This window comes from Aquarana catesbeiana, linkage group LG06 (genome assembly GCF_042186555.1).
Source record: "Aquarana catesbeiana isolate 2022-GZ linkage group LG06, ASM4218655v1, whole genome shotgun sequence".
Taxonomy (NCBI): domain Eukaryota; kingdom Metazoa; phylum Chordata; class Amphibia; order Anura; family Ranidae; genus Aquarana; species Aquarana catesbeiana.
The window spans coordinates 255,915,328-255,941,195 of NC_133329.1; the positions used below are offsets into that span (position 1 = coordinate 255,915,328).

The 25,868-nt window shown below is 44.0% G+C and overlaps 1 protein-coding gene across 4 annotated transcripts in view; it reads right to left on the minus strand.

Moving 5' to 3' along the window:
• The window catches only part of GULP1 (GULP PTB domain containing engulfment adaptor 1), a 1,281,953-nt gene that overhangs the window by 239,749 nt on the left and 1,016,336 nt on the right, over positions 1 to 25,868 (minus strand). For all 4 annotated transcript variants that reach the window (XM_073633218.1, XM_073633220.1, XM_073633217.1 and 1 more), the window contains one exon: positions 14,986 to 15,102. In XM_073633218.1, coding sequence (XP_073489319.1) covers positions 14,986 to 15,102 — 117 coding nt within the window. The remainder of the gene's footprint in view (positions 1 to 14,985; positions 15,103 to 25,868) is intronic.

A 25,868-nucleotide genomic window follows, 5' to 3' on the forward strand; every position in this document is an offset into this window, starting at 1 on the left:
CACACACAGACGGATCCTGGACATGGGCTTCAAATGCCATATTCCTCTTGTCAAGCCACTCCTGAACAACAAACAACGTCAGAAGCGTCTTACCTGGGCTAAAAAAAAACAGACCTGGTCTGTTGCTCAGTGGTCCAAAGTCCTCTTTTCTGATGAGAGCAAATTTTGCATCTCATTTGGAAACCAAGGACCCAGAGTATGGAGGAAAAATTGAGAGGCACACACTGCAAGATGCTTGAAGTCCAGTGTGAAGTTTCCAAAGTCTGTGTTGATTTGGGGAGCCATGTCATCTGCTGGTGTTGGTCCATTGTGCTTCATTAAGTCCAGGGTCAATGCAGCCATCTACCAGGAGATTTTGGAGCACTTCGTGCTTCCTTCCACAGACAAGCTCTATGGGGATGCTGACTTCATTTTCCAGCAGGACTTGGCGCCTGCTCACACTGCCAAAAGCACCAAAACCTGGTTCAATGACCATGGGATTACTGTGCTTGATTTGCCAGCAAACTCGCCTGACCTGAACCCCACAGAGAAAGATGAGAGCAAGAGACAGAACAATGCAGAAGAGCTGAAGGCCGATGTTGAAGCATCCTGGTCTTCCATAACACCTCAGTAGTGCCACAGGCAGATAGCTTCCTTGCCACGCCGCATTGAGGCAGTAATTGCTGCAAAAGGGGCCCAAACCAAGTACTCAGTACATATGCATGCTTATACTTTTCAGAGGTCCGATATTGTTCTATGTACAATCTTTGTTTTATTGATCGCACGTAACATTCAAATTTTCTGAGATTGTGGATTTGGGGTTTTCATGAGCTGTAAGCTATAATCATCACAATTATGACGGCTTGAACTATCTTGCTTTGCATGTAATGAGTCTATCTCATATATTAGTTTCACCTTTTATGTTGCATTAGTAAAATAAATGAACTTTTGCACCATATTCTAATTTTTCTAGTATCACCTGTATAAACAGTATGTATGTTTTAGGATGTATTCATGCATTTTTATTGTCAGAGAGGTTACCTGGTTGGGCGCCGGTGCGCGTGTTCCTGTGCGCGCTGGTGCGCGTGTTCCTGTGCGCGCTGGTGCGCGTGCTTCTGCGAGTACTGGTTTGCATGGTCTGGCTAACCCTGGTGTGCGCGGTGGTGCAGGGACGCGCGCGTGTGTTCGAGTTAGCGCGCGTCCGCCTGTGGGCGCTGTTTTGCATGTGCCTGGAGGTGCTGGTGTGCGTGCCGGTGTCCGGGGGCTCAGCCTACTTAAGCCTGCTGCTCACTCTGCCCGGTGCTGCCTGATCAACAGCTCCTGTACCAAAGTTCCCGTTGCCTTCCCGTGTTCCTGTGTTCCTGAGTGCTGATCTCCTGACGACCCAGCTTTCCTATTGGACCTTCCTGACTTCCGCCTGCATCTGACCCCGGCTTGTTTGACCGCGCTTCTGCCTGCTCCCCTTGTACCGTGCTGCTGCCCGCCTGTTGCAGAACCCTGCCTGTGTTGTGACCTGCCTACCTTGCTCCTGCTCAGCATCTGTTGCCTGTGCCTTGATTACTACCTGCTGCTTAAGGATCACCTTCCTTCTGGCTCCTGGACTGCTGCACTAGGCTCTCATACCACTCCGCACTCGCGCTCTTCCTGTCTGCTCTACCAGGGGCCGCGAGTTGGATACTTAAGGGAGCCTACCCTCTGCCCAAGTGGACTCACCGGTCTGGTAAGTGGGAAGTCTGACATTTATATTAGAAGGGTCATTTAGGCTAGATCTTGTTTTTAATGGGCATGTTTTTAAAATGTGTTTTGTGTCTTTTAAACCATTCTACAAAAAAAAAAAAAAAAGTTTGTTAAGCAGGTGGTTCAATATAGATATACACTTTTTCTTTCTTGTTTTTTTTCCTTTATATTTGAACCCATGTGGTAGCCTTACAAAGTAGGTATTTTTGCAGGAGTGGTCTCTAGAAAGCCATGTCTCATTGCAAATGGACGTGCTGCAGGAACCACTCTGGATGTGCTTTCTGCTGAGTATGGCTATTATGGATGATGCTACTCTATATTTAAATATTGCATAGTAGTGACACAATCTTATTACCTTCTTGCCACTACTGCATATTTGCCATGTATTGGGTTATCCAATGGATTCTGCACTACACCCAGAGCAGACTGGGCATTTAAGGACAATGCTACTGTTCTTTTCTAAATTATAGCGATCTCTGCAAATACCAGGCATCAGCTCCTCACAGATGGAATCTGCCATCACTAAAAACGTATTTGTTGCCCTACATGTCGCATGATCTACTTAAGAGTGCTGAAAATAAGTACTGGCAGCTGATTGCTGGTATGTGCAAGGATCACTGGAAGTTAAAGGAGATCAGCAACACTGTCACTTAATGCTGGGTATAAGTCCCACTTCCTACAAATTAACAGTAAATCATCCTAGACTTCTATGGGTATGGGGGACAGATCACTCTTCTGACTCCATTGAGGTCTATGGGGCTTTACTGCACATGTGCATGCAGAAGAAAGTAGAAGCCATGCCAGTCTTAGGCACATTGCAGCAGAATGCCAGTGGACTTGGAGCCAGAACTGTTTAACTATACAGTGGAGGAGTGAGAGGATGGGTTGGATCAGCACAGTGGGAGTAGGGAAAGGCAAGGAAAAATGCAGAAAATGCTGTTATGGGGCGTACACACGGTCGGACTTTTCACCTGCAAAAGTCCGACGGACGCCGCCGGACCAAATCCGGCGGACAATCCGACCGTGTGTGGTCTCCATCGGACTTCCGACGGACCGTTTCGGCCGGAAATCCGACGTACTTTAGATTTGAAACTTGCTTCAAATCTTACGTCGTAACTCCGCCGGACTCAGTTCCTGACGGAAAGCCCGTTCGTCTGTATGCTGGTCCGACGGACCAGATACGACGCATGAGCAGGTTACTGCATCTCGCGCTCGCTGCAATAGGAAAAACAAATTTTCCTATTGCGGCGAGCGCGGGGGGGCATCCCAAGCCCTTAGGTCTGGTATGGAACTTTAAAGGGAACCCCTACGCTGAAAAACCGGCGTGGGGGTCCCCCCAAAATCCATACCAGACCCCGATCCAAGCACGCAGCCCGGCCGGTCAGGAAAGGGGGTGGGGACGAGCGAGCGCCCCCCCTCCTGAACCGTACCAGGCCGCATGCCCTCAACATGGGGGGTGCTTTGGGGGAGGGGGCGCCTTGCGGTGCCCCCCCACCACAAAGCACCTTGTCCCCATGTTGATGAGGACAAGGGCCTCTTCCCGACAACCCTGGCCGTTGGTTGTCGGGGTCTGCGGGCGGGGGGCTTATCGGAATCCGGGAGCCCCCTATAATAAGAGGGCCCCCAGATCCCGGCCCCCCCACCCTATGTGAATGAGTATGGGGTACATGGTACCCCTACCCATTCACCTAGGTAAAAAGTGTCAATAATAAAACACAACACAGGTTTTTAAAATAATTTATTAAACAGCTCCGGGGGGGGGTCTTCTTCCGTCTTCGGGGGTCCCTCCGGTTCATCTTCTCCCGGCGTCCGGTTGGTTCTTCTCCCGGTGTTCCAGTTCTTCGGCCGGCCCCTCCGCTGTCTTCAGGTAGCTCTATTGCCAGCGGAGGTCCGGACTTCTGGGCTTCTTGTCTTCTCTTCTCTTCTCTTCTCTTCCCCCAGATGTTGACACGATGCTCTCTCCGGCTGGACTGGTCTCTGAGGGCTCCGTTGTGACTTATATAGGCGGAGACCCCGCCCCCATATGATGTCACAGTCCCTGGGCATGCTGGGACTGTGACGTTTTAGGGGGCGTGGTCGAGAAGACAAGAAGCCCAGAAGTCCGGACCTCCGCTGGCAATAGAGCTACCTGAAGACAGCGGAGGGGCCGGCCAAAGAACTGGAACACCGGGAGAAGAACCAACCGGACGCCGGGAGAAGATAAACCGGAGGGACCCTCGAAGATGGAAGAAGACCCCCCCCGGAGCTGTTTAATAAATTATTTTAAAAACCTGTGTTGTGTTTTATTATTGACACTTTTTACCTAGGTGAATGGGTAGGGGTACCATGTACCCCATACTCATTCACATAGGGTGGGGGGGCCGGGATCTGGGGGCCCTCTTATTATAGGGGGCTCCCGGATTCCGATAAGCCCCCCGCCCGCAGACCCCGACAACCAACGGCCAGGGTTGTCGGGAAGAAGCCCTTGTCCTCATCAACATGGGGACAAGGTGCTTTGTGGTGGGGGGGCACCGCAAGGCGCCCCCTCCCCCAAAGCACTCCCCATGTTGAGGGCATGCGGCCTGGTACGGTTCAGGAGGGGGGGGGCGCTCGCTCGTCCCCACCCCCTTTCCTGACCGGCCGGGCTGCGTGCTCGGATCGGGGTCTGGTATGGATTTTGGGGGGACCCCCACGCCGGTTTTTCAGCGTAGGGGTTCCCCTTAAAGTACCATACCAGACTTAAGGGCCTGGGATGCCTGCGACGGGGCTCGCAAGGTTTCAATCTCGCCAAAAAAAGCGGCGAGATTGAATTCCTTTTCTAGTCCCGTCGTACCCGAGTCACGTTCAAAATGAATGGACTTGTCCGTGTGTGAGAAAGTCCGTTCATTCTGAAAGTCCGGCGGAAGTCCGTTGGGAAGACCGGATTCCGGAAAGTCCGGCCGTGTGTAGGCAAGTCCGGCCGTTCAGAAAGTCCGGCGGTAGTCCGCCGGAAGTCTGGCGGCAAGTACGTCGGACCTAGCTTTCTAGAAAGTCCGACCGTGTGTACGCCCCATTAGAGTTTCTTTCATTAGGCAATTATATATGTCTTTCAATATACTGCATGACAATTCTTTTAAAGTGATTGCATGGTCTCGTTTTTTTTTTAATTAAAATAACAAACATGTTATACTTACCTCCTCTATGCAGGGGTTTTGCACAGGGCAGCATGGGTCCTCCTCTTCTCAGGTCCCTGGCTGGAGCTCCTGGCCCCTCCCTCCTGTTGAGTGCCTCCACAGCAAGCAGCTTGCTATGGGAGCACCTGAGTCGAGCTGCAGCTCCATGTATACATTCAGACACAGAGCCGTGGGTTGGCCCCACCCAACCTTTCTCTCCCAATTGGCTGAGTTTGATTGACAGCAGCAGAAGCCAATGGCGCTGCTGTTGTGTTTTTTTAACAAGTTAAAGGGTTGTGGGGATGAGGCCCTTGTCCCCATCAACATGGGGACAAGGTGCTTTGGGGAGCCCAAAGCATCCTCCCCATGTTGAGGGCATGTGGCCTGGTATGGTTCAGGAGGGGGGGCACTCTCTCGTCCCCCCTCTTTTCCTGCAGCCTGCCAGGTTGCGTGCACGGATAAGGGCCTGGTATGGATTTTGGGAGGACCCCTACGCCATTTTTTTAAAATTTGGCGCAGGGTTCCCCTTAATATCCATACCAGACCTGAAGGGCCTGGTATGGATTTTGGGGGGACACCCACGCAATTTTTTTTTTAATTTTTGGTTTGGGGTTCCCCTTAATATTCATACCAGACCCAAAGGGCCTGGTAATGGACTGGGGCCCATGCTGTTTTTTTCAATGAGTTTTATCTATATTGCCGAGACCCAACAATTTATTACAGCCGCAATCAGTTTTAAATTACTTTTTTTCCTTTAGAAATGTCATCTTGCTGTGGTACTGTTCTAAACATGGGAAAACTGCGCCACTTTACAGGCATACTATAGACACCCACTAGGCATGATATTTAACCACTTGGTTCAGTTGTCCTGACTGGGCTTCATATGACATCCTGCAGGATAACAGACATCGCACGCCCATGGGGGCATGCATCGCGGCGATCGGTGGTGCGGTGTGTCAGTCTGACACACCGCTACACCAATCTCGGTAAAGAGCCTACGATGAAGTCCCTTTACCACATAATCAGCCGTGTCGAATCACAGCTGATCATGATGTAAACAGGAAGAGCCATTGATCGGCTTTTTCTCACTCGCGTCTGACAGACGGGAGTAGAGGAGAGCCGATCGGTGGCTCTCATGACAGGGGGGGGTCTGTGCTGATTGTTTATTAGTGCAGCCCCCCCCTCGGATGTCCACACTGGACCACCAGGGAAGCCGCCAGAACCACCAGGGAAGCACCTAACGTGGATGGCCAGGTACATCCCCCATGGCCATCTACATGTGAAAATGAATGCCCAACATATGCCAATCAGTGCCCACAAATGGGCACTGACTGGCACCTCTATAGCACAATAAAAATCAGTGATGCCCAGCAATGCCACCCATCAGTGTCATCAGTGACACCCATCAGTGTCCATCAATGCCACCCATAAGTACCCAGTGTAACCCATAAGTACCCACCCGTGCCGCCTATAAGTGCCCATCAGTGCCACTTATGAGTGCCCATCAGTGCCGCCTATGAGTACCCATCAGTGCTGCATACCAGTGCCACCTATCAGTGCCCATCAGTGCCACCTCATCGGTGCCCATCAGTGCCGCATAATCAGTGCCCTTCAGTGCAGCCATATCAGTTCCCATCATTGAAGAAAACATACTTATTTAAAAAAATTATTAACAGAAACAAAGAAACTTTTTTTTTTTTTCAAAATTTTCGGTCTTTTTTTATTTGTTGCGCAAAAAATAAAAATTGCATAGGTGATCAAATACCAACAAAAGAAAGCTCTATTTGTAGGAACAAAATGATAAAAAATGTGTTTGGGTACAGTGTAGCATGACCATGGAATTGTCATTCAATTTGCGACAGCGCTGAAAGCTGAAAATTGGTTTGGGCAGGAAGGTGTATAAGTGCCTGGTATTGAAGTGGTTTAAGGAATATTTCATTTTTATTGTTTCACTAAAATCACTGCTCCTGAAAAAACAGCTGTTTTTAAAACTCTTTTTGCATCAATAAATGTCCCCTGGGGCAGGACCCCTTGCATATAACCCTTTAAAATGAGCACTTTTTATTTTTCATGATGATGTCCCATACACTTTAACGGTGTTCGTGTGTTCATCCGAATTTTGTGCCTGTTCGCAAGTTCTGGTGCAAATCGAACTGGGGGGGGGGGGGGGGGGTGTTTGGCTCATCCTTATTAGCCAAACATCACATGGCCATTACTGCAGATAAAAATACTAAGCCCCCTTCACACTATGCTGTTCTATCGAGGCGACTACTGCATAAAGGTTAATGTGTGTTGCATTGGTAAACCACCCTGTTTCCCAGCAGCCCCTGACATTGCACCACAACAACGCAGACACTGAACCTTTTTTCCACCCAGCACCCCCGACACTGCCCACCACCAGATATTGAACCCCAGGATCCTAGACATTGCACGTTTCTGCCAGCCAGAAACTCCACCACTCCTTACTCTTGTGACCTGTCACCTTTGCAGGGACATGGAGAGACTGAGCCTTGAGTTTCTGTACTCTCTGGCCATAGTGATATCACTTCCTCACAAGTGCAGACTAGAGGTCAGTCAGTTCTCTGGCTTCTGGGGGTGATGTGCATTTTGTGTGTGTTTCCAGGCAAAGGGAGGTCACACTTCCAGGCTAAAGGACAGGGGAGCCAAACACTGAACATTCCCTCCACCTCTATTACTACAGAACCCTTCCAAGGTAGCAACCATTTTCCAAATTCATATTTATTCTTTACCTCTTTTACTTTCAAGGTAATCATTATATTTGCAATACAATGCCACTATGTATCACTCCTCCCTATTAAACCTTCAATATTATTGTTCTGAATGTATAATCTCTATGTCAGACTGGAACTAAGGAGGATAATAAAACTCCATTTTACTTCCTGCATTTTTCTGTAATAAGAAGTACAGGATAGAATAGAATGTGCAGGATTTGTTGATGGCTAGCCATATTAATAACATTAACCAGCTGTGCCCTTGAAACTGAGGGGAATATTGTACATTTTGCTGGTCTGGACTTTCTGTTTGACTTTGAATACTGATGAATTATTTACGTTTTTTGAAAGTTGTGTTACGTCTATGGCGCATTTGGCGCTTTACACTGTGCTGTTTTTAATTTCCTGTGTATTTTATCAGATCTTTGTGTATTAAGTAATATGGATATTGTTTAGGGGTCCAACTGTAGCTGAAATTCATACTTTGGACAGAGCAGAGAGAGATTATAACCTAGAAAGTGAAGGGAATTAATTCACAGATAATATTACAAAGTACATTTCTTCCTACTTCCCACTAGCTTCAAAATGAAAAACAAACACACCTTAACAGTTTAGGCTTTAGGCTGTGTTTCTACATGGTAGGGTGATCATTTATGATGGCGTCACTAGGGTTGGTGTCACCTGGTGCGACAAAACATGGTGTCACCTCCCCCTTCAATATGTCATTGCATATAATGACAATAGTAGTACCGTTAACAACTATCAAGCAACTAGCACATTTGAATAACAATAGCATATGAAAAATAATAGAACTCAAAGTTTAAACTCTAAGGCCCCTTTCACATGGGGCGGACTCTGCTAGCTCAGTGGGGGATCGCTCCATTGAATCCCGCTGAGCAGGTGGATGACAGGTCCGTCTCTGCTCACTGTGCAGGGGCGGACCTGTCAAAGCTTGGCTGTTCTCTATGGGAAGTTCGGATGAAAACAAACAGCATGTCCGTTTTCATCTGATCCGCTGGACGGTTGGTGAACGTATCGCCACCTGTCTGTTTTCAGCAGATATTGTCGGATCGTATGGCAGGTGGGTGTCAGCGGACACATCTCTGCTGACAAAAGAAAACTCACCCAAGCTTTACCGCTGTATAATGTAGTTAGTGTGCAGAGTGGTCAGTGCTCTGGCTAATTGAGTTCACAGAGAATCTATAACAAGTACAAGCCAGCAACTCGACAGTTTCTCCATAGAAAATTTTATTGTAGCATTATAGCAGTAACATCATCCAAAAATACGCGCTTCAACCTAAGCTTTCATCAAAAGCATACAAATATGACATTAAAAACATGTATATATAAAGAAACAACCCTCCTGAAATGAGAGGGGCAGTATTAGCTTGATTAAAAAAAATCATCTCATGATTTGGTTACAGATGGAGATGATCAAAACCCTGGGTAAAATAATCACATGTGACAGGGGGTTAAAACAGGAAGCACAAGATGTTAACCAAGTCCCACTGATGCAATAATGGAAAAATTGCAATACAAAATAATTAATATATTTCAAAGACTTATTTCAAAAACAGGCTAACATCCATCCTATTATGCATATTCAACGGCATCCTGGTATTTAACGTGTGTATCCACCACACCTCTCATTGGAGCAGGGTGCCATGGGTGTCCCCCCTCCTTGTAGATTGTTTGATTTTTTCTAGACCAAAGAAAGAAAAGGTGTCAAGGCTACCTTCATGCACTCTTAAAAATGTTTTGATACATTTGAAATGTTTTTGGCATTTGGATTAGCAGTGTTATTGTAATGTTCTGAAACCCTGATTCGTAAATGACGAATGGTACACCCCACATATCGTATCTGACAGGCACTACATTCCACTACATAGATCACTGATTTGGAACTACAGTTAATAGAATGTTTAAGAGTGTATGTTATGCCTGTAGAAAAAGAGGTGACAGTTTTAGTCTTTCTGTGTCTTCTGCATTGTCTACACGTGCTGATGCCATAAGGGAACGATCCCGTGGTACTTAGCCATGTGCGTAAAGGCTGATGTGAACATCTCCGCTGACATCTGCCTGTCCATACAAGTCAATGGGTGGTCTGCTGAAATCCACCTGAAAAAACAGACAGGCGGATCTTTGTGGCCGATCATGTGAAAGGAGCCTTAACTAACTGTTTACTTTAACATAAACTTTACTGAAATTATAACTAAATAACACTAAAATAAACAGAAACAAATACACAGCCACATTGCTCTGTTGTGTTGCTGTGGAGTGACAGCAGGAGCAGTAGTGGCGGGACAAGGTTATCTAGTGCCCAGGTTGAAAATGCCAAACTGCGCCCCCCCAGGAGGAGTTGGGAGCAGGGGTTAGAGAAACATATGCAGTGCTGAAATGTATGTAGTGGTTGTGGAATGTGGTGCAATGAATACAATCTACTACCCCCCAAGCTGCAAAAAAAGCCATGGCTGTGATGCTTTTATCAGGGGGGCAGCAAAGGCTGCCACGCGTGTAAACGAGCCCTAACTGAGGTATTTATAGTGACCTCCCTTGTTAATCTCTGCATCCTTATCCACCCTCTCTCAGCCCACATTTGCATCCTAAGTCCTCCCTGCTCACCCCTGCATCTCAAACCTCAACCCCTCTCTGCGCACGTCTACTTGCCCCCTCTGCTCACCTTTGCACCCCCAACCCCCCCTTTACCTCTTCACACCCCATCTTTTCTCACCTTTGCACTCCAAATGGTTAACCCCCCTTCCCTCTGCTTACCTCAGCTGCAGTGTTACAGAACCATTTAAATGCTATACCTGACAGCACATTTAGTGGTAGCAGTGGCAGACTTGGGCGGCATTAAGCAGAGGAGACTGTAGGTGGGAACTTAATGGGGGTGGGATCTGCATATGAATACCCTGGTGATTGCATATAAATGGTGGGCTATTTGCACGTGAATACTGCAATATTTACATATCTATAGTGCTCTATTTACGCATGAATGTTCCGATATTTGATTATGAATAGGATGTACATACTGTAGCAGGGCTCAGCAGACGTAGTGACAGACTTAGGTTGCATGCTGTCATCTCGAGACACAGCTCAAGACTTAGCTTTAAGGGACAAGTGAGTAAATATCGGGACTGTCTGGGCAAATCAGAAACAGTTAGCAAGTATGATTGTGTATGATTAAGTATAAAGTATGATTATAAAAAGAAAAGGAAAATAGCGCTTACACAACCAAATGTCCATAAAAATACAAATAATAGTGTCCATAAATCATGCGTAATAATCCCACCAAGCGAAGAAATCTTCTAAATTTCACAGATGTTCTTCCAGCAGTGCACCAACTTTCACCACCACCACAAAAAATACGCACTCACCGCCAATCCAGTGACCTCTAACTTAACAAAGATCAATAAGCGCTGTGGGATTAGACATATACAGTATCTCACAAAAGCGAGTACACCCCTCACAGTTTTGTAAATATTTTATTTTATCTTATCTTTTTATTTGACAACACTGAATAAATTACACTTTGCTACAATGTAAAGTAATGAGTGTACAGCTTTTATAACAGTGTAAATTTGCTGTCCCCTCAAAATAACTCAACACAGCCATTAATGTCTAAACCGCTGGCAACAAAAGTGAGTACACCCCTAAGTGAAAATGTCCAAATTGGGCCCAAAGTGTCAATATTTTGTGTGGCCACCATTATTTTCCAGCACTGCCTTAACCCTCTTGGGCATGGAGTTCACCAGAGCTTCATTGGTTGCCACTGGAGTCCTCTTCCACTCCTCCATGATGACATCACAGAGCTGGTGGATGTTAGAGACCTTGCGCTTCTCCTCCTTCCATTTGAGGATGCCCCACAGGTGCTCAATAGGGTTTAGGTCTGAAGACATGCTTGACCAGTCCCCAGCGCCGGCAGCACTCATGCAGCCCCAGACCATGACACTCCCACCACCATGTTTGACTGTATGCAAGACACATTTGTCTTTGTACTCCTCACCTGGTTGTCGCCATACATGCTTGACACTATCTGAACCAATTAAGTTTATCTTGGTGTCATCAGACCACAGGACATGATTCCAGTAATCCATATCCTTAGTCTGCTTTTCTTCAGCAAACTGTTTGCAGGTTTTCTTGTGCATTATCTTTAGAAGAGGCTTCCTTCTGGGACGACAGCCATGCAGACCAATTTTTTTTTTTGTTGTGTGTGGCATATGGTCTGAGCACTGACAGGCTGCCCACCCCCCCCCCCCCCACCCCTTCAACCTTTGCAGCAATGCTGGCAGCACTCATACGTCTATTTCCCAAAGACAACCTATGACGCTGAGCACGTGGACTGAGCACGTCAACTTCTTTGGTCGACCTTGGTGAGGCCTGTTCTGACTGGAACCTGTCCTATTAAACTGCTGTATGGTCTTGGCCACTGTGCTGCAGCCTCAACTAGCTTCGCCAATCGCAACTTCAGGAAGCCACAGAGCCGCTATTTTCTCAGAGGAATTTATATGCCCCAAAATTCTCTGATTGGTTAATAGATATTTATAATAAAAATTGGCTGTGCACATTGAAAAACCTCAGGAAAGGTCACTAACACAGCAATATATGATTTAAGACCTTCAAGTATTCATTTATAAACCAGTCACTACCAATAAAAAAAGTAATATGAATTATCCCTACTAGATGGCGTATGTGTTTTTTAAAAGTAGGAGTTAAGTAATTAGAGATTTATATGAATTTATTTATTTGTAATGACTGGTCCCGACCCTGGGAGCAGGACAGAGTAGTAGACACTGGGCAGACTAGAGCATCAGGCTCTTTCCTTTCTAGACTGCCACAGTGCCCTTCAGGGTGCTGGGCGCGCTATTTATGGGCCAGCACCACACGGTCACAGTGCACAGCCCAAACCTACCCCTGTAAATGATGTGGTGGGTGCCGGTGCGCTGATCCGTGCGCTGTCACGGATGGAGGTGACACTATCGCGGTCGGATATCACTTTCTACTTGATGGTGTCACAACTCTGGCAGGTGTCACCCGGATGCGGTCCGTACCCTCCGCACCCCCACAGTGATGCCACTGATCATTTAGAGGATAATGTTAAATTAGAAAGATTTTTCAGGATGCTGCAACTTAGGGTCTAATTTGACTTCTCAGATAATACTTTTTCTTCTTACCAGAGGTCTCACTAGGGGGTGGCTATTGGGGCTATAGCCTAGAATCTGGGGCTCATAGCCCCGAGTCTCTAACCGGGTGCAGCAGTGCCATCAGCGGCAGATGTGGGCGCCGCGCAGATATCTAACATTTCGTCCAGTTTACTTTGTTCTGCCACTGCACTGGTTGGTAGAACCGCCCGGCGTCCAGCAACCAGTGATGTCACATAACTTGAGTGACACAGTGTGAGCCCAAGGCAGTGGTGTCACTGGGGGGCAGGGGGTGCGTGCACTGCTAATACCGTCTGCTGCCCTACACTCTCGTGTCTCACCGGCTATCTCCATCAGCGGACCAAAGCCACCTCCCCTTCCTCTCTGTTTGCATCCACACAGGAGGTGGAGGAGCCGGGGACACAATGCTGTGTGGGGTGGTCTGTAATGATGAAAGAAGGTGGTCTGTACTATGCCCGCAGCCTCTGACATCTCCTGTACAATGCCCGCAGCCTCTGACATCTCCTGTAGCAGACCCGCAGCCTCTGACATCTCTTGTACCGTGCCCAAAGCCTCTGACATCCCCTATACCATGTCCGCAGCCTCTGACATCTCATGTACCATGCCCGCAGCCTCTGACATCTCCTGTACCATGCCCGCAGCCTCTGACATCTCCTGTACCATACCTGCAGCCTTTGCATTTCCTGCAAAGGACACGCCCCTTCTTCAGGTTGTTAACCCGAAACATGTAGTGTCTCCAGTCGGCAATGTGTGACTCTCTTTGCTCCCTTGGCATCAGCAGTTCCTAATTGGCCCCAGCAGCAGGGTTTGCCCATACTCTTTGGATTCCTTTGGCTGACTTCCGCCAGGCTGTGACATCACTTCCGGGCTTCATACACAGTGCGAACGGCTGCTGTATACTGGCTCCAACAGTTGCTGTGCCTGTAGTTTGGTTCCCCCTTCATCGGACCCCTGGCCTTACAGTCCTGGATGGGCCCCCCACCAGCGGGGCTCCTGTGCTCTTTGTCCAACGGCTTTATGCTGGGTTTCCCTAAGCCTCTGTGTCATCCATGAGGCTCCAGCCTCCAGGTACTGTCATTTTTTTAATCCAAGTCTCCGCATGACCATCAATTGACTGCTGTATCCCTTGGTGAACATTATTTTTTCAACAATAATAAGTTTTTACTTTGCCTCTGAGGGTCCTGTTTATGTCTGCTGATCAAAGCTGTTTACCCCTTTCATTATATCTTCTGTCCTCATTTGTCTATGAGTTTTGGACAGCAGCGGCCACAGCTACATTTAATTTTTCTTTTTGACTTTTCACTTGGCCTCCGGTCTGTGCGCCTGGACTTTTGTTTTTAAAGAATTATCTTAACAACTGTGTGGCTACAATCTGTTTCATCTTGAAGTGAAACTGGGTGAATCCTGACATTATTGTTGGGATCCCTGCAGAGCCTGTACTGGCTCTGTGATGTCAGCTGACACCAGACTTTATCCCACTGTCAGCTGAATCTGGGACACAGGAGTGCAGAACTAAGTGCACCCCTATGATCCGCAGGAGAACTATAGCCAAAAAAAGCTTTTGTCATACTTCTCCTTTAATTTATTCTCAGGTGAAAACTGACTTTTCACAGTAAATATGGTCTGCTATTTTTAGTAATTTAATCCCAATGTTTCCCAGGGGTTAGGGAAGTTTCATTAAATTATGCTGGGACCTGCCTTGAAAACAGCCCCTCATTAGCTTACTGTTGTGTTTTCTTCACAGAAATAAAGATCAGACCAAAAAAAATGCAAAATTAAAAAATGCAAAGCAACAGGACACATATAACGATCAAACAAACAAAACAAAGGATAAAATCAGAAAAACAAATAAATTAAATAACCTGAAGCACTATAAATCCAATCCTCCTCTCCCCACCAAAAAAAACACACTCTCTAAATAAAGACGCACATTTTTTTCAAGTGAATTTTGCCTAAGCATTTCAACAAATGAAATTGAAAGTTTCTCCATGGAAATTTCCAAAACAGTTAAATTGCTAATTTTGCAATGAAATCAACTTTGATTAAATCACTCCACTCATCCTTATATTTTATTGATTTCTTGATATTGGAAACAGTTCTGTAATTTTTTAATTTGTATAATTATTTTTTTTAAATTTGTAATGACACATTTTTTGGCCTTTGGCATTTTTTTTTTGAGTCTGTTAAGCTGATTGTTTACATTCAGTTCTTCTTCAGATCAAGCAGTAGGATCACAGGACTTACCCTTTTCTGCAGGCCTGCTATTTGTTTTCGTGTTTCAACATCTTTTCCTCCAGACTCGAGAAATTTTCTGTATGCCAGATCAAACGCTTGTCCAATTGTTAATGTTATCTCCTCAGCCTTAAAAAAAAGAATGTTTAACTAATTTTTCTACATTTAACTAAAAAAATGTTGTATCTTTATTACTGAAAGGATAAAAAGAGGTTCTACTCTATACGTTTGCATTACTATAGACAATGAATTCATTTTAGAAACAGTAGGGTTGATTTGCTAAATGAATAGAGCATGTTTACTTTCAGGCTGGGTTCACACTGCTGCGGTGGCAGACATCGCATGTGATTCGCAGCGCACTGCTGTTCACATCACATACGATGTCTGTGCTGTGCGATATCAGCCATACAGATAGTATGGCTGATATCGCACCGCATTCGGTCCAAACTCGCACAGGACCCTTTTTTTTGTTCGGACCAAAATCGGATCGCATGGGTGTTCACACCTATGCGATCCGAAAATGTCCGAATTGGCAGTTCGCATTGCGATATGCGGGCTGAACTGGGGGTGTCATTAACATTGTATGACACTCCCCAGCAGTTCGCATATGGCAGTGTGAACTGCCGTGCGAGTTGGTGCGATGTGGGAACCCGCAGTAAATTCGCCGCGTTCCCGCACCGCAGCAGTGTGAACCCAGCCTCAAAGTGTGCAAAATGAATTTTCACTTATCTTAGTGAATGAGTTTAAGATGTGCAGGCTTCAATCATCCAATTATGTGTGAGCAAAAAATCCTGTTTTTTACATTTTCCTTGCATACGATTGGGTATTCTCTTTAAAGTGAATTTTCACTTGGTTTCACCTCATTCACATTTAAAATGAAAATCCTCTACTCCTTTAGTAAATCAGGGTCAATGTGTATTTTTTTTTTGTGGATAGCAATGAATACAATAAAAAATAAAACACTCTTGCTTCTGTAAAAATGCTGCTTTCTTAAAAAAAAAATCTTAAACAAGACTATAGAAAAAAAGCAGAAAAATAAAAGGAAAAATTAAAAAAGCATGTTGATTTATATTCAGATATTTAATTGTTTTCAATAAAATAGCCACATAAAACAGAATAGTCTCTAAAACTGGAAAAAAAACATAACTTTAAGAAATAATTTCCCAAAAATGCTTATTTACCTTTTTTGCTTTGTCAATATAGCTGAATAACAATTTAAAAAAAGTACTTGCTGCTACAATATCTGCACTAACTATGAACAGCAGTATGCTACTTTTTTGGTGCTGGTATAAAGAGTGGTAAAACATTTGCTAAATGGGCTCTAATATGCCTAAATGTGGTATCATTTAGTAACCATTTATCATTAAACAGGTAAGTCACATTGCTATATTTTTGAGACCTTAATTCTGACCTTATAGGCCTGACGAAGAATTCTTATTTGTTTATAACATAAAGCTTTCACTGTTATGAGTCTCTACTTGTTGAGACTGTGTCTTAAAAAGAAAAGCTTAATGCCAAAGAGCTTATATAGAAAAAATGTTTTAAACACAAACATAACCCACTGTTTAATTCTGTTTTATTGTTTATAAAAATCAAAATATAACCAAAAAAGAAAAAAGGGTGCCAATGTGTATTATGTCTTCAGTTTCCAGTTAGCTGATGTTTCCAGCATTTTTATGCCTTTTGAAACTCTCACCAGGGGCACACTGCCACATGCATCCTCAATAATAATTTCAAAAGCTCTAAACTTCAAAGGTAGGCATGACGATTTAAAAGTGCTTTTTAAGTATTCATATTTAGTTTTTTTTCCTTTTCTTAGCTCTCCCTTAAAAAAGAAACTTACCTACAAAATTCTTATCTTGGAGTACAGTACAAGACACAAGAATTATATTTATAGAGTATGGGTTATATTCAGGCTACCTTTAGGTGAATGGACACTGCCAAAACCTTCGCTAGGGGTGCCCCTAGGAGCATGCTCATATAACTTCGCCCACTCTTTGAGACTCCAGTTTTGTATGTTGGCCTTTCTTTAGTCTGGTTCAGAGTTTGAGTACCCTTAAGGGACATGTTTTTACTAATGGTCATCCCTGCAGTACTGAGAAAACCAGGCTCAAATCTTAATGTGACACAGGAGGTCAAATTGGAGGATTTATATGAGCAACACCTTGGTTGAGGACTGTGAAGAAAGACTCTCCAATCCCAAATGTAGCCTTATACGGGGGGAAATGCGCCGGGAGGAGATAGGAGCTGAGACATTACTGTGCTGTACTTGGTGGTGTAAGCTGCAGTCAGACCCCGCTCTCTACCACTTTTTTTCTAATTGCTGTAAGTGCATTTATTTTATTAAACAAATATTTTTTTTTTTCTTTGGACATACTGCACGATGAGTTTTCCTTTTTTTTATATATTCAACATGGCCCAATACTAAGAATAGCTGGCTCGAGACTCACAACAAGATCTGGTGTGGAGATTGAGGCGTCTATGGTTGCACACATGATCCACTTCCACACAGTGCCGATGTACAACTGAACCTGGGAGGTTGAAGGAAGCTCTACAATTCACGCTGTTCCTGATCTCTTATAATCTCTGCAGTATCAGGAAAACCAGGCTCAAATCTTAATGTGACACAAGAGGTCAAATTAGGGGATTTATATGAGCAACACCTTGATTGAGGACTGTAAGGAAAGATGTTTCTGGAAAAGAATGCAGGCACAAATGTGTGCCCTGAGGATACTTAACCCCCCTGGCGGTATTCCCGAGTCTTGCTCGGGGTGGTTTTTCAATACCAAAAGCAGTATCCCCGAGCCAGATTCAGGATTGCATCGCAGGATCCAGGAAGAGTTTACTTACCTTGTCCCCTGGATCCTGCGATGTCTCCCCGCTGTGATAGGCGAGCCGCCGTGTCTCACTCGATTTAGTGCCGAGCTCCGTTCCCTGCGAGCGTTGCGACGCACGGGGACGCAGATTGGCGGCAAATTGAAAAAGTAAAACACACAGTATAGATACAGTAATGTAATCTGTAGGATTACAGTATACTGTATCAAATAATTTCACATCCCCTTTGTCCCTAGTGGTCTTGCCAGTGTCCTGCATGCAGTTTTTTATTATAAATACTGTTCTTTCTGCCTTGAAAATGGAGATTGTCCATAGCAACCAAAACTGTCCCTTTACATCAAAAGTGGCTTAAGACCAGCTAGAAAACAGCGATAATAAATTAGAATCACTCGCAGAATTGAGCGATACTGATTTGTGGGGAAATCCGTCACCAAACACTAAAAGTAACGAAAGCGACAATTCTGCAACTGAGCAAATTTCAGTGTTTTTGATTTGATTACATTATTGAATAAATGTTATTATTATTATATAATTATTTGTTATAATTATTTATAGTTATTTATTATAATATAATTTTTTATTTCGTTTTTCAAACTTTATCATACCCAGGATGTCTACTAGACTCTTGTTTGGACAGATTTAATTGAATTATTCCAAAGAATTACAGGCCTACAATATAAAACGCCAAATTTCTGTGCAAAATAATGGTACCGCTTTCAGCACCTAAAATCTGAAATAATCATACCGCCAGGGAGGTTAAGGTCAAACTCTGGTCAGAACCAGACTGAAGAAAGGCCAACATAAAAATATCCGAGTATTCTCTGGGACTCAATCATCTGTCCTCACACCAGGCAAAGTAAGCCTTCCATGTGCATTAGTAGATGTTGAGGGAGGTAAATTTTCTCATTTTGAGTAAGGGAGTGATTCCTGATGCAAATGTTCCCCTATCTTTCAGGATCTGTGTTTCAACAGCCATGCCATTAAAGCCAGTAACTAAGAAGCAGGGTGGAATAGGGGCCTTGTACCAGTGAATCTGGCCTGTTTGGAATAGGCCATGGCTTGTCTGCCAGGTGTCTGTGTACCATGTCCTTCTTGCCCAGTTTGATGAGATAGGGATTACTGGATCCCTTTCTACTCTGACCATGGCCAGAAGCCAATCCATAGTTTGAGAAACACTGGTCTAGACTGAGGAAGGCTGCAGGCCGCATCATCATTTAGGCATGCTTTTATTATACATTTCATGGAAATATATTAGGGAAAAAAATATTTTACTAAGTTAAGAACATACCGTATCTTTCGGCGTATAACACACACTTTTCCCCCCCTTAGAAACAGCAGTAATGACACCTGGGACAGGAATTTAGAGGAGGCACAACAAAAATTCCGTCAAAAAGTGTGATGGGAGCTTTTGGTCGGATATTCTGACTGTGTGTATGCTCCATCCAACTTTTTCTGTCTGAATTTCTGCCAGCAAAAGATTGAAAGCTGGTTCTCTATTTTTCCGACGGAAAAAGTTCTTGAAACAATTTGACGCATGCTCGGAAGCATTGAACTTCATTTTCTCGGCTTGTCGTAGCGTTGTATGTCACCGTGTTCTTGACAGTCGAAAGTTCAGAGAACTTTTGTGTGGCCATGTGTATGCAAGCCAAGCTTGAGCGGAATTCCGTCGGAAAAATCTTGAATGGTTTTTCCACTCGTGTGTAAGGGGCATCAGAGATTTTCTTCTGTCTCTTGTATACGTGTGACTGCTGGGCTGGGGATGCCCCCGCTACCGATGGTTGGTCCATTATAGATATCAGCTTCCTGGTGAACTTGGCCACATGAGTTCGGAAGAGTTTCCAAACATACCTGAGCTCATCCCTATTTCCTATATAAAGGCTTAGATGTTTGGTAATCTGATGTTCTATTATACAAGCAAATAAGAGGTGAGCTAATAATAGGGAAAACAAAAATAAACCATATTAAGACTGGGGGGAGTCTAATCTTTAAGAAAGTATGCTAATTTTCAAGGTTAGTTGGCAAAAGATTGTTAAACAAAGGGCATAGGGACCTGGGCACTGCCATGGGAGACATGTACCAATGCAAAAATTTTTTTCTTTTTAAATACGTGGGAAAAACATCAATTCTTTCAATTACTGTACATGTTTGGGAGATGCGTTTAGGCTGTATACATCAGCAGCTGTAAATAAAGCAGCACCCCAATCTGATTCATTTGTCTTTGACACCCGATTTACTTATACAGTCATAATAGGCCTGAATTGAATTGTGGTAACCACGGATCTAAAAAGATAGAGGAAAGTGCACTGTTAAAAAAAAAAAAAAAAAGATACCCTCAATGTAATACCAACTGGACAGTGGTAAAACAATTTCATAGTATAGTTTGTGGGCTTCTTTTTTGCATTATCATAATGTGTTGTTTTAAAAGTTTAATAAAGTGATGAAAAATCGTTTTTTAAGGCCTGGTTCACACCTATGCATTTTTTATTGCATTTTCAGTTTTGAAGAAACACACTACAGTCCATTTAATATGGTTTCCTATGGATGTAGTTCACATCTGGGTCAGGGACTTTTTTCTGGTTTTTGGTTCCATAGACTTCAATGGATCAAAAGAGTGTAATGAAAAATGCAAAATGCACCTGCAATATGCAAACTGCAACCTGCATATGTGTGAATCCAGGCCTTAAAAACACTTCAAAAACACAACCTCACATTCCATGAACCAACTCCAATCAACTGTCCCCAGTTATTTTCAAAATATTTAAAATATAAACTTCAATTATGTATATAAAGAAACTGCCCAGTGTCAGGTCAGTGCACAAGTGTGTGAATAGACAATAAATAGAAAACACTCTGCAGCGTGTGTCTTTTTTTAACATATAGGTATATCCTACCAACAGCAGTATTGTGGTCTGCAACTTCTGCTGGTAGTGTCAAAAAAAGGTGGAAATGAGGCTCTGGAAAGTTCTCCACAAAACAGGGGACCCTTTAGAAAAAGGGCTGCCTGCTGCTGATGCTGAAAAAAAGAAGGACCCTTGCTAAATTAAACCAAAATATTACTGACTCCAAAAAAAATGAAACCTAAAACCTAAAACCCTAAACAACAACAGGTGAAGGTTGTGAAAATGATTCCCTAGTCTCCTAGTCTGTAAGCTACTTTCTCTATTCACTCACAATGGAACCACAATAATCGCTCACAGGTGCCAGTCAACACCCCCCTCAAGCACCAGAAAAAATTGGCTGCATCAGCAGTCTGGAGCTCTCCTTTACCATCAAATGAAGAACACAAGTCTTTTTTTATGAACGCCAATACCCTAAATCTATTTTATGCCCATCAACTGAACCTTGCAGGAATCCAAAGAACCCAGCACTTTGTTAACCACTTGCCAACACATACACATCGGCAGAATGGCACAGGCAGGCAAATGTGTTTACCAGTACGTCCCTTTGAATTTGCCACCTATCGGGTGCGTGCCGGTGGCAGCGTGCACCGGGGGAGCGTGCCCACGCGTACCGCAAACTCGATGTTCGCCGGCGGCCTGCGATTGCAGCAAGAAGATGCAGAACGGGGAGATGCAAGGCAAGGTAAACAAGGCATTTCCATGTTCTGCCTAGCAACATGACAGGGATCTACCACTCCCTGTCATCGGGAGCAGTGATCTCTGTCATGTTGTAGTGAGCCCATCCCCCTACAGTTAGAATCACTCCCTAGGACACACTTAACCCCTTGATTGCCCCCTAGTGTTTAACCCTTTCCCTGCCAGTGTCATTTATACAGTAATCTGTGGCTATTTGTAGCTCTGATCACTGTATAAATGACAATGGTCTCAAAATAGTGTCAAAAGTGTCCGATGTGTCCGCCATAATGTCGCAGTCCCGATAAAAATTGCAGATCGCCGTCATTACTAGTAAAAAAAAATAATAAAAATGCCATAAATTTATCTCCTATTTTGTAGACACTATAACTTTTGCGCAAACCAATCAATGTTATTATTATTATTATTATATTATTATACAGGATTTATAAAGCGCCAACAGTTTGCGCAGCGCTTTACAACATGAGGACAGTACACTTACAATACAAATCAATACAGGAGGGATCAGAGGGCCCTGCTCATTAGAGCTTACAATCTAGAAGGGAGGGTCAAGTAGAAACAAAAGGTAATAACTGTGGGGGATGAGCTGATGGATAAAATGAAAATACAGTTGTTAGGTGTGGGTAGGGGAGGCTTCTCTGAAGAGAAGGGTTTTCAGGGATCGTCTAAAAGCTAATAAAGTAGGAGATAAGCGGACAGATTGGGGTAGGGCATTCCATAGGATTGGAGAGGCTTTGGAAAAGTCCTGGAGGAGAGCATGGGAGGAGGTAACAAGGGAGCTAGAGAGCAGGAGGTCTTGAGAGGAACGAAGAGAACGAGTAGGTTGGTATTTAGAGACTAGGCTAGTGATGTAGCTGTGGGCGAAATTGTGGATGGCTTTGTATGTTGTTGTTAGTATTTTGAATTTAGTTCTTCGGCCGAGCGGAAGCCAGTGGAGGGATTGACAGAGAGGAGTAGCAGACACAGAGTGATTGGTAAGGTGGATGAGTCTGGCAGCAGCATTCATGATGGATTGAAGAGGTGATAGACTATGTAGAGGTAAGCCAATGAGAAGGGAGTTGCAGTAGTCGAGGCGAGAGATGATCAGCAAGTGAATTAGGAGCTTTGTTGTGTCATTGGTTAGAAACGGGCGTATTTTGGAGATGTTGCGGAGGTTGAGGCGGCAGGATTTGGACAGTGATTGGACGTGTTGCTTAAAGGCAAGTTCAGAGTCCAGGACTACACCTAGAACTTTGGCATGTGGGGATGGGCTTATAGTTGTGCCATTGATTTTGACAGGGAGATCAGGGGAAGGGGCATATGGGGGAGGAAAAATTATAAGTTTGGTTTTGGATAGATTGAGTTTGAGGAAGTGGTGTGACATCCAGACTGATATATCTGATAGTAAATTAGTGATACGTGAGGAAACAGAGGGAGTGAGCTGAGGGGTAGAGAAATAGATTTGGGTGTCATCAGCGTAGAGGTGGTATTGGAAGCCATGGGAGGCTATCAGTTGACCCAGGGAGGAGGTGTAGATTGAAAATAGGAGAGGTCCAAGAACAGAATCTTGGGGGACCCCAGCAGAGAAAGGAAGAGGAGAGGAGGAAGTAGAGTTGTAAGAAACGTTAAATGTGCGGTTAGATAAGTAGGAAGAGAACCAGTGAAGAGTACAGTCACAGAGATCAAAGGCGTGGAGTCTATTGAGGAGGAGGGGGGTAGTCAACCGTATCAAAGGCAGCAGAGAGGTCCAGGAGTAGGAGTACAGAATAGTGTTGATTGGTTTTGGTCGTTAGTAGATTGTTAGTTTTAGGAGAGCAGTTTCTGTGGAGTGTTGAGGAATAAATCCAGACTGAAGGGGATCACGAAGGCTATTATCAGTGAGGTGGACGCTCAGTCAGTTGTAGACCAGACGTTCGAGGAGTTTGGATAAGAAGGGGAGCAAGGAGATGGGGTGTAGGTTGTTAAGACTGGATGGGTCCAGTGAGGGCTTTTTAAGTATGGGTCTGACAAGTGCATGTTTTAGAGAGTTGGAGAAGATGCCAGAAGAGAGGGAGAGATTGAAGATGTGGGTTAGAGAGTGCAGCATAGAGCCAGAGGGTGAACGTAGCATTTGTGAGGGAACAGGATCCAGAGGGCAGGTGGTAAGGTGGACATTACCAAGTAGTTTAGCAACCTCGTCTATAGTGGTGGGGTTGAAAGAGGGAAGTAATATACACTTATTGCGATTTTTTAAACCAAAAATATGTAGAATACATATCGGCCTAAATTGTGGAAGAAATGTGTTTTTTTTTTATATATTTTTTGGGGATATTTATTATAGCAAAAAGTAAAAAATATTGCTTTTTTTTCAAAATTGTTGCTTTTTTTGTTTATAGCACAAAAAATAAAAACTGCAGAGGTGATTAAATACCACCAAAATATTTGTGGGAAAAAAGGATGTCAATTTTGTTTGGGTACAACGTCGCACGATCACACAATTGTCAGCTAAAGCGACGCAGTACAGAATTGCAAAAAATGCTCTGGTCAGGAAGGGGGTAAATCCTTCCAGGGCTGAAGTGGTTGTTAGTTCACCTTTACCTAAAACTTCCTATGTAGGTAAAGGGTTCCTATAGATAAAAACAAACTGTGCAGCTTTGGCCAAAGTTAAATAATGCCCTTGGTATAGGCCATATACATACCTCCCAAAGCCTGGCTGAAAAACTCTCAAAGATGGCAACACCCCATCCTGCCTTGTTTCTAGAATGTTGCCAAGACACTCCCAGCCGATTAAAAATCCTTTCATGCGTGCTCTCTCTCCCCTTTTGCAGTAGCTCTGACAATGGACCACACGTGAGGAGGGTTGTCTCTCACTGCAGGGTATTACAACATGACCTTGAAAAATAGCTCAGTCATAATGTACTGTATATGCATATGAAGTACAAAAAAATTGTATAAGTAAGTCAGCTGTAAATAACATTGGAGATGTGCAAACAACAAGCAAGCAAATAGAAAGCCCCAACATAAGGAAATAGGAGACACGTTTCCCCCTCACTCTTGCTTGCAAATGTGCCTCTTATTTTTATTTTAAGGATTCTTTATGGACTGAAGTATGGATAACTGTTCAGTCATCATCCGATAGGTACTGAGTATGATCTTTTTCCCAAGCCGCACATGCTGGCCCTGGTTTTGCAGGGTACCGGTTATATTGGAATTGATAGATTTTGAGTACTAAGTGCCTCTGCAGTGATTATCTCATGTATAACAATTCGAAAGAGGTAAGCTGGAGTGTAAAGAAAGAGCAGTTACTGGTGTCATTAAGAAACTGTCGGATTTGTATATACAATAAAAATGGAAACAACTTTATGTTGGAGAGGGCCGAAAGTGCATCAAGACTCACAAAACATCCTTTTGGAAAAAAATTGGTTAGTGATCTTATCATTATGTGCCCATTCCATGGCCAAAAAGGCATTCAATATGCCTGGAGGAAAGGTGGAGTCAAACTTGACTGAGGTAAGGGGGGTGAAGAGGGACGACAGCTTAGAGATTTTACAGCATTTATTGAAGCTACGCAGAGTAGAGCTGCTAAGAGGGTAGTCCATTATGTACTTGGGAATAAACAAGACGTATCCATGGGATATCCAGGATATCCAGTTTCATTGGGGAGAATGCCTTTTCTAATCTCACCCAGTCTTTCAAATTTATGTGGAGTCTCCAGTCTACTCTAGTCAATTGGCAGGCCTGAGCATACATATGGGAAGTCAATGTCACCTTTGGGTTTTGGTTAGATAGGTTGAGCCCAGCTTATTTAGGGAGGAATGTCTTTACAAACAAAGGTTGTACACACAGACTTATAGGTCATAAAAAAGAGGGAGGCAACTGAATAAGGATAGTCTGTAGTTTATACAGAAACCTTGGGAGAACCGTAATTTTCAAAATAAACGCTCACCTGAACCAGGAGAATTTTGTTTCCTATTCCAAAGTTAGAAGCCGCATCTCACCCTATTGAAACTTAGGTAGAAGTTTTCTGAAATATAATTCAGACAGACTAGAGGGAAATTGTAACTCCAAATCCCTAATGGGATCTGATTTCCAGCAAAATGGGAAGCTCTCTCAACATCAGTTAACTACTTCATAGGAAGGGAGATGTTCAATGTAAATGATTTTGAAATGATAAGAAGAGAGTTTGAATGTGTTTCAGATCCTGAATTAGATTGGAAGGTGTGGTGTGGGGCTCTGTCAGACACAAAAGGACATCATCAATGAATGTAGCCACTTTATATTCCCTAGTCCCAACAGGAATTCCTCAAACATATTGGATTGGCATGTAGCCAACATAAAAAGGGTTCAAGAGTCAGTATGTATGCATCCCTGACTATTCCTGTGACTGATGTGGAAGGCATGCGATAGGTGGCCATTTACTCTAACTCACACGAGGATTGGCAAAGAGTTACCTAATGTAATTACACATATTATGTTTAAGAGCTTTCAGCACTGCCAACATGTAATTCC